Source organism: Dermacentor variabilis, unplaced genomic scaffold (assembly GCF_050947875.1).
Source record: "Dermacentor variabilis isolate Ectoservices unplaced genomic scaffold, ASM5094787v1 scaffold_14, whole genome shotgun sequence".
Lineage (NCBI taxonomy): Eukaryota > Metazoa > Arthropoda > Arachnida > Ixodida > Ixodidae > Dermacentor > Dermacentor variabilis.
The window spans coordinates 21,068,705-21,078,108 of record NW_027460302.1 but is presented as its reverse complement, the minus strand read 5'-3'; the positions used below and the strand labels follow the sequence as shown (position 1 = coordinate 21,078,108).

The following is a 9,404-nucleotide window of genomic DNA, read 5'->3' as shown; positions in this document are numbered from 1 at the left end:
CTTTCATAATGAAATATTCCCGTGCGCGCATTCTTGCACACAAAACAATGTAAAAGGTTACGAAAGACTGAAACGCTAAAAAGTGCCAACAAGGTTGTTTCAAAGAACATGATAAACAGCGCATGTTCATGAAACCTTAATTAAAGGAGCCCTGCAGTTCAATATGCCGCAGCACTCTGATGAGGGCACGCGTTCATTACAATAAATTACCAGTCATCACTTGCGTTAGCCGGGAAGACGGTGTTAAGACTGTTTTATTTATTTATTTATTGATTTATTTATTTATTTATTTAAAATACTTTCAAGACCAGAGGGCATTACAGAAAGGAGTGGGTCAATATGATAAACAAGTTGTGCAAGATACCAAGAGATATTCAACGTGGCGTTTCATGAATGGTGGTTTTGAAGGTGTCGGTATCCAGGATCCAGGTTCACGTGCGGACGGCAACGTCTTCACCATTGGAGTGTCTTGTCAAATACCGCTGTAATGAGGCCGTCACCATTGGAGTGTCTTATCAAATACTGCTGTAATGAGGCCGTCATCCGACACTCTGCAGTTGCACGTGTCATGCGTCGGCCTCGCCAACACTATGCGCAGTGCATGTCTGCTGTCATAGTCTGTTCCTCTCCCACCGCTGAAAGCTTCTCCTATGCCTATGCGCTGGGCCATCGCTCTTATAGCACACAATCTGTTTAACGCATTACGTTGAGTACCGAAGTTGGTCACATTCCCGTAATTCTGGCTCCATTAATAGCATCAACAGCTTCTTGAAGAGGAATGCAAGTTGATGAGACACAGATTTTTGTGTTACCTGAGTGCCAACGACGAGAATTATTGTTACACGCGCCGCATAACAGCAGCTATAAACAAAAAAATAAAGCTGATCTACATAGAGAGGCAAACTAGCTGTGTGTTCCATGCAGAGGAAACTTGAACTACGTTGCCGCGCGTTGCATACCAAGTCTGAGAAGGCTCCGCGAGAAGCAAACGTGAATCATATATATATATATATATATATATATACACGCGGTTTAACTAGCGAAGTTCCCTAGCTAAGAGTACGTCGCAGTAAATTCTTTGATGTAATTTCGATGACGTGGGATTTGGCCAATTGCACCGTAATCATGGTAGACGAAAATTTTTTCCTGCTGCCTCGCCGGAATGCGGACGCCGCAGTTGGCGTCGAACCAGTGACCTAACCTGCCCAACAGAAAAACGCCTGTGCCGCCGACTAATGCACACGAGTCTTCAAGCAAGCAACTACGTGGGGTCCTCGACGCCAGCCACGCGACGCTCCAGCCGAACCGTGACACTCGGCCCCCGGTCGCGCACTGGCGTGAGCGCCCCGCTGGCTCCGCCCCATCCGAACACGCACACCCGATGGAAGTCCGATGGCAGCGCCGTCCCCATTCACGAGCCCCTAGTGAACGAGTCCAAAAAAGAAACAAGCGGTGCAGAACGGAAGCGACAGCCCGGCGCGAGGGGTACAGAAGTCGCGCGCGCGAGTGCACGTTCTCCACACGGGCGGAGACCAAGCGGGACAGCGGCTCAGAGGGAGAAAGGGGGCTTCCCTCCCACCCCTTAGAAAAGCCTCCTTTCCACGCTACCCTCACCTGGCCTTTTACGTGAACACCGGGCACACAGCGGGGGCATTCGCGTATCGTCGCCGAACGAGAGCGGTTTGTTGCTCCGCACGATCGCGGGATCGGGCAGGCGACCGTTGGTGCAACGAGGTGACGACGGCTCCCTACTCCCCCAGGGAGGCGTCAGACGGCAGCGGAGACTGGGTCGGCGGAAGCTAAGTGAGAAGGACTTGATTATCGGGGCTTTCCGGAGACGACTGGCATCGTTACGGTGTAGAAGATTCTCCAGTATGGATCCCTGCCGCAGAAGCAAGTGAAGGCATTCGAAAAGTTGGGAACCACAAGGTGAAACAGGGGTCCCGTGTTATCACCACTGACGGACAAGTGGTCGATGCTGGGACAGACGGTGGAGGTCAGCACGTCCAGCAGACCATCAGCCAAAGACAAGTGACGTGATCTGCACTGGAAACGCGACATGGGACCCCTGGGTCCTGACAGCGGGCTCGCGAGGGACCCCGCTGTGGTGTCGTCGCCGCCTCCTGCTGGCGCTTTCGGCTCGCACCAGCGGTGCAAGGCTGCCGCCGCGCGCAGGCTGCCGCCGCTGCACGCCAGTCCCTACTCGGCGGCCGTGGCGCGACGCAACGAGCGCGAGCGCAAGCGCGTGCACCTGGTCAACATGGGATTCGCGTCTCTGCGCTCCCACCTGCCCGACTGGCCCGTGGCGTCCAAGAAGCTGAGCAAAGTGGAGACGCTGCGCTCGGCCGTCGACTACATCACGAAGCTCAAGGAGTTGCTGGGGGAAGCGGCCCGGGAGAACCTCAGACCAGCTTCGTCCCTGGCGTCCCCGATGCCCTCGGACCCGGGCCCTAGTCCTAGTCCAGACACGAGCGTCACTGGGCACTGCGGAGCGGGTTCAAGCGAGTCACTTAGCTGTGCCGCGAGGTCGGTGACGCCGATGAGCCTAGTGGATGAATTGGAAGCTTCCAACGATGCCGGTGGAGACGAGAACAATCATCACTTCCTGGAACTGGCGCACTGGTTTGGCTACACTTCTTAGTGGGACTGCCGGGAAAGCACCGTTCGATTGTTTGTGTGCCATAGACACTCGTTGAATGTTCATTTTCATGAGCGGTTGTGTTCTGCGTTCGTTCAGCACCAGTATTAACATTCTTCCAAAAGACTGACAAAAGTGTGAAGGTGCCACCGGAGGAGGCTACAGTCAAAGGTGAGCTCAGCCTCATGCTTACTTTTGACTACTCGCATGGCATAAAACGCAATACACTGAGCAGAATAATTAATAGACATCGCTTTCCATGAAACCGATGCATGCATAAAAATTACGCAATGATTTCTCCTCACACCAAAATAATAATAACAACGCCTTATACTCTACATCAGGCGATCTACACGCGGTCATCTCGGGGAACTTGCCGAATGGCAACGTACGATTTTCACTAGCCTTTCTAGCGTCTCGTTGTCGCCAGTTAATCAGTTCTCCCACTGGAACCCACGGAGGAAAATATTTTATTCCCAATTCGAAGCTGCTTGGTTCTCACTGGATTGGGCGAGTGTCGGGGCCGTTGCATCGTGTTCGTGCGCGCCACGCTTACCGGTTCTCCAGCTGCTTTGAGAACCCTGTGGAGGCAATAAGAGCAGTCAGCTATTTTTCACATGTCTTTCTTCGCTGTTCAGTATTCTGTTGTAGAATCTTTGTCAAGCAATTATTGAAATATTGGTCACGTGTACTGATATTGTCCTACGAGAGAAATGATGCTAGTGGTGTGCGTGGAAATTCTTTGCCTTTAACGGAATCTACACAGCGCCGCCGAAAATTTGACACGTTATATGAAGGAAATTGAACGAGAGAAAATGTATCCACCCTCGTTGTAAAGCCTGAAATGTGTTTCGACAAGAACATACAAGCGTGTATGAAACACATTTTTCGGCTTTGCACTTTCTACACTGAGCCTCCTTGAGTCATACCGGATATGTAAACTCCAGCTGACAAAACGAGGTCCTAACAAGACACTGAGCATTTAGTAAAATGTCTAACAACCGTTTCTCATCGCTTAGGCGGGGCCAAAAACAGTCCGATCCTTGTTTTCATAAGCTAAAATTTTACAAGTTTTTAGGTAAGTACTCACTAGGAACAGTTTTACACTTGCTACGTTTCAGGCCATATCTACTTCCGTTTTTCATGTTTTTGTTTTGTTTGCATGCACGACGTGCAGACAAAGGCTGATTTGTTTGATATGTTGTGCGTTATATTGTCACGGCCTAGTAGGAAACGGTAAAGCCGGTGTAGAGGACGTACGAAGCACTTTATAAGAGCATTCAACGCGACGTCGTCTCTGTTTTCCTACCCTACTTGAACGTCGTTTTCATCGCCTGGCTCATACCCTTGGCGCCGGTATAAGATGAGGCAACACATTCTAGTGAGTTCTGCGAATAAGAAAGTAACACTTCAATACAATGTCCGCATCGGCGCATCCGTACGTGTGAGCGTGACTGTTTCGCGGATCTGACAGGGCGCACCGTGTCGCTCGCTCTTTGACGCTCGGCGAGTCGCATGGCGGCTGTTTTCCGCCTTCATGCGCTGTCACTTTTCAGGCTCAATGAAACTAAACAGCAGCTCCCGGCGAATGCCATTAGCGATCGCTCGATAATGCTCACCTGTGACGTGTCAGGCTCGTAACACGTCTTGATTTAGAACGGAGAAAAGTTTTGGTTTCTCAAGAATTACACGTTCCCTATCCATCTCTTGCGTATTTCAGTGCGCGTCATGTAGCCCGGAGCCGCCTAAAATTACATCATAGCGTTAATCTTTTCACTGACTGCAACACGTTAGCTAGCGTTGCTATGATCCCATATAGCAGGAAAAATTTGATGGAGAAGGACTGTGTATTGTTGAACTGCATTAGGGGCAACACTGGATGATTCCTGCAATGCCTTGAAACTGCACGATGAAGACGGCTGTTCTACCACGTTTTAGGGCACCTTATATCCATTCCCTCATGGCGACAAAAAAAAAATAATACCAGTTTAGGGAGCTCTCGTTTTGTCGCTTAGTCGGATTTCCTTTTTCTTCGTCTGAACTCGTCATTCAGCTTTTGCTGCATTCAGAAAAATAAAACGAGAAATTAAACGCACGCTCGATATACGAGCACAAATAGCATTTCAAAACCGGGGAGTCACAAATTTTCGTGTTTCCAGTGCATTTGGGGGCGCTTCAAAATACTCGCGGATCAAGTGTGTCTGAACGCGGAGCTCCAGCAGGGCTGTCTAACCCTGGCGAGTGCAGCTCATACAAGGGCAAGGCTTACCTGCTCAGAGGTTCCTGGGGCAGCGATAATGTAACGCTGGCAGACGACACGGGAGGCTTTGCACGCAAGTAGTCCGCGTTAGCTCCCTAGCGGTGCGGCAAGGGCATGGCTATGCTGCGTTGTTGTAGGCGCAGAGTATATCCTCAATAATTCTCATACTCCCACGTTCAATAACATTACAATAACGGGCCAGTGGTAGTGTACCTTATGCGGTGTGTGTAAAATGACTCGGAATAACTCACTTTTCTATTAAATTACTCACTTTTCTATTCAAAACTCAGTTATGGCATTTTAGTCTGGGGAACTACGACAGCTTCAAACTACAACAAACTAATCATTGTACAAAAGAAAATATTGAGAATGTGTGAAAACTATGTGGGTGACAAACGAGGACTCCGAACAAAACCGTTCTTCATTAAATATAGCATGCTTAAAGCAGATCAAGTTTATTATTTCAAACTACTCCAGTGGATATATAAATATAGGCTGCACACAATACCTGTCGACAGTTGCACCTCATACCCAATACGTAAACCACACTATGTAAAGCCCGCCACAAGAACTAATTACGGAAAGCAAACATTGAATTATCAAACGATTAATATATTAAACAGTGATCACTTTAACGTACAATACACACAATCCTTCCACAGTTTCAAAAATGACTGTAAAAACCTATTAGTGGGCAGTGACATTGCATTTTCATTTTGAGTAACTTGTGCTCATCCCTGATAACACATGTAACCTCAGTTATGTTAGATTTTTCTCAGCGCTTGTAAATCATGTTTGCCATTGTTTCGGCATTTACATTGTGTATCAGTCTAAACCTTCGTTTATTTTTTTCTGAAATGTTTCAATGTACTGATCTACTTACTGTATGTGCTATTTATTTTCGAGTAAATGATTCTATGGTTTTTTTTTCTTTGTTGACTTCTGGTGTAAGCCAATTTTATTGTTATATAATACTTATTGCATATGTATCTTCTGCTTTTTCGAAATCTATCCTGCTGAAGCAAAAGTAATGCTTTCGACACATGTGTCCTGAATAATTGAATTTTTCGTTGCTGTGTGCTGTGTGTTAAAGATAGGTTCGACAAATATGTGTGTGAATGATATGTCATGCTGCCTTGAACTGTAGGGGCGCAGAGGCTCTGTCAGGCATTTTGCCTTTACCTCTGCCCCCTACACGGAGACAATCCGTGAAACAAGAAAGAAAGAAAGAAAGAAATGTGCGCCCGTGCACCAAATGAATTTAGGGTGACCATCGTTATAAGCCAGGAAAAGTTCCGAGGGCGTTCGCAAGCGAGCTGGTCACGCCGGATCGCTGACCGCCGTTGTGTTTGCGCAAGTTTTTACGCTTTCGCATGCCTTTCCCGTCCTTAGGTCCTATATAGCGATAAAATAAATGGGCATTCATTCACAGCGGGACAATCTCATTATTGTGAACTTTGCGTGGCAGAACTGAGAAAAACAATCCACATAAGCATACTGATTTTCGTCTTATGTACCACCGTGGAGCTGCAGTAGAGAAGAAAGAAAAGGCTCTGCGTTTACAAAAATAGGTGGTGACCGACGCGTAGAAAATTACGAGTAGTTTGAGTAAAATAACGAGCTTCGGCAAGACGTCGGCGTGGTGATTCTGGTGTCATCGCAGTTGAAGAACATGCAACCTCATTTACCCACACATTAGGTTCTGGCTTTGCAGAAAATGCGTGAACATGAAACAATTCGTGTTGCAATCGCCGATTTCATTTGTAGCATATTCTCGTGCAACGATGAAAAGAAAATCCTGATATGTTACCGTTACGAGTGCATTTACAATGTCAAGACTCGCTGTCACGTGAAACTGCTGATACCGACTTTATTTTCCGTTCAGGCTTGACAGCACCCCACGTTATCTGTGATAGTAGTCGAAATCTGGAGGCTGCGTTTGTTGGTTCTTCCAATACGCTGTCATGCCGTCGTCGTCGAGGCAATTCTTTATTGTGAGCATCACCACAATGCGAAGAGAAACGAAATGCTGTCCGCCACCGCTAACGCAGTGTAGCGACCAGCGATGCCGCCCTTAGTGGCAGTGTTCACAGAAAGAAAGAGAGAGCTTTCATTAAAACAAGCTCTCCTAAGTCCGGGGCTCCTGTTAGTCGAGGAATGCCTTGAGCCCGCCGGATGACCTTGTGTTGTACACCTGGGAGTAGAACTCGCTAAACACTGAGCTACCGCGCAACATTCGTCCTTAAAATGGGGTCTTCAAATGCGCCCATGCACCAGCAATGGATCTTCATTAAATCTTATTTCTGGGCGAGTTGGTGCATATTTGACATATAAATTGTAACAGCGCAAACACATGCAACCACAAAGTACCAAGGACGAGACACAAGCGCTGACTGTCAACTAAATTTTATTGACGGAATACGGATACCTTATATAAGGGGAAAGGCAGAAGTGAGGGGGGGAAGGGAGTGATACAATCGGGGAAAATGACATTGCGCATCGATGAACGAACGTGCCGGCAGGCAACAGAATCAGGCGCAGGAAAACAAGAATACTAGAAAAAAAATAAAATAAAAAAGCAGAACAAAAGGGCGATAGATAGTAAGATACAATCAATCAGTAAACGGTCGCTTCCAAAAACTGAAGCTCTGCAGCAAAAAGCGATACAGAGGGGGTGCTTACGCACTTGCTGCCATATTTCTGCATGTGAAACGCTTCCAAACTGACCCGCGCCGTCGTGTCTGCACTCTTACCGAGAATACTACTTTTTAATTTTTTTTCGAGCTTTTTCTAGTTTTCTTGTTTTCCTGCGCCTGATTCTGTTGTCTGCCGGCACATTCGTTCGGTCCTGCGTGGCCCCAATTCTTTGTGATATATTTTTTAGCAAAAGTAGATAAACGTTTAGATAGGTCTTTTTTTTCGGGGGGGGGGGGGGCTTGTTTTAAAGGCTTTTATGTACGTCGATGATTTTTTTAGTCCTTTTAAAGAAGCAGATGGCCTTCACCTGCCTCTCTACAGTAGGTGAAGTTTTAAACGCATGTGACAAGCATGGAATTGGGCTCAATTTTACCCATGAACTACCTGACGCAGATGTTTTACAGTTTTTAGACCTTAGACTAACCTTTCATGAAAAGCACGTTTGCTGGGCCTATTTCCCTGGCGCAAAAATAGATCTGTTACCGTATGATTCAGCTCATAAAACTGTAAAGAGAGCTATAGCGTCACACTGTTTGGAATCGTCTCTTCAGAAGTTGTGCCCGCACCTAATGCAGAAAAGCTTTGAGAGTCAGGCCAGCCGACTTTTGGCAGCGGGGTTCCCCTATTCGGTCTTGATTGCTGTATCTGAGACCCTCCTTCAGAAGCTAAAACTAGGAACACGAAGAAAAGATGACCGTCGGAAGACCGACAAGCCTTTGGTTGTGCCGTACCTGCACAAGACTTCGCACAGTCTCAAGAAGGTAGCCAACAGGCATGGGGTGTCCGTTGTTTTTTCGGCACCCAACAAGCTGGCACAGTTATGCCCGCGCATCTGCAACTCGAAAAAAAGAGGGTGTCAGCTAAAACACGAGAAGCCATTCATCAAGTGTTCCACAGGAGTGGTATACGCCATTCCCTTGGAGTGTGGAAAGGCTTATGTCGGCCAAACCGGCCGCTGCATTAATGAACGACTGAGGGAACATGCCCGAAATTTAAGTAACTTAAAGGACAAGTACGCACATTTGGTTGCGCACTTAAATGCATGCACAGGTTGCGAGGCTCGATTGGGAGAGACGAAGATTCTCGGTGAGAGTGCAGACGCGACGGCGCGGGTCAGTTTGGAAGCGTTTCACATACAGGAATATGGCAGCAAGTGCGTAAGCACCCCCTTTGTATCGCTTTTTGCTGCAGAGCTTCAGTTTTTGGAAGCGACCGTTTACTGATTGATTGTATCTTCGTATCCATCGCTTTTTTCCACTTTTTAAATTTTTTTTCTAGTTTTTTCTAATTTTCTTGTTTTCCTGCGCCTGATTCCGTTGTCTGCCGGCACGTTCGTTCATCGATGTGCAATGTCATTTTCCCCGATTGTATCGCTCCCTTCCCCCCTTCACTTCTGCCTTTCCCCTTATATAAGGTATCCGTATTCCGTCAATAAAATTTAGTTGTCAGCGCTTGTGTCTCGTCCTTGGTACTTCGTGGTTGCATGTGGTTGCGCTGTTACAATTTTTATGTCAAGCAATGGATCTGTCTTAGTAACAGAACAAGACCCCAAATGCTATATCTTTACTTACAACGTAGACCGGAACCCATTTGAGAGCTGGAAACACGTCGCGGAAGCGATGTTTTGGACGCCACTTTTTCGTGCAGGGTCATGTGGGCGAAACAGATCGGAGAGCGGTGGCGTGTACGCTTTTATTTTGAGACATGAAATCGGACAGTGTTGTAGCGAATGATGGGTTTGGCGTTGCGAGTATCGAAAACCAGAATTTATTGTGAAAATGACGGTGTTTGGTGCTACATTGTGCTGAT

General features: G+C 47.2%; 1 protein-coding gene across 2 annotated transcripts in view; it reads left to right on the top strand.

Moving 5' to 3' along the window:
- The first annotated feature begins 1,671 nt into the window (after positions 1 to 1,671).
- LOC142567833 (achaete-scute homolog 2-like) overlaps positions 1,672 to 9,404 on the top strand; it is a 49,457-nt gene continuing 41,724 nt past the window's right edge. For both annotated transcript variants that reach the window (XM_075677986.1, XM_075677985.1), the window contains exon 1: positions 1,672 to 2,809. In XM_075677986.1, the coding sequence (XP_075534101.1) occupies positions 2,060 to 2,641 (582 nt within the window). In that variant the 5' untranslated portion in view covers positions 1,672 to 2,059 and the 3' untranslated portion in view covers positions 2,642 to 2,809. The remainder of the gene's footprint in view (positions 2,810 to 9,404) is intronic.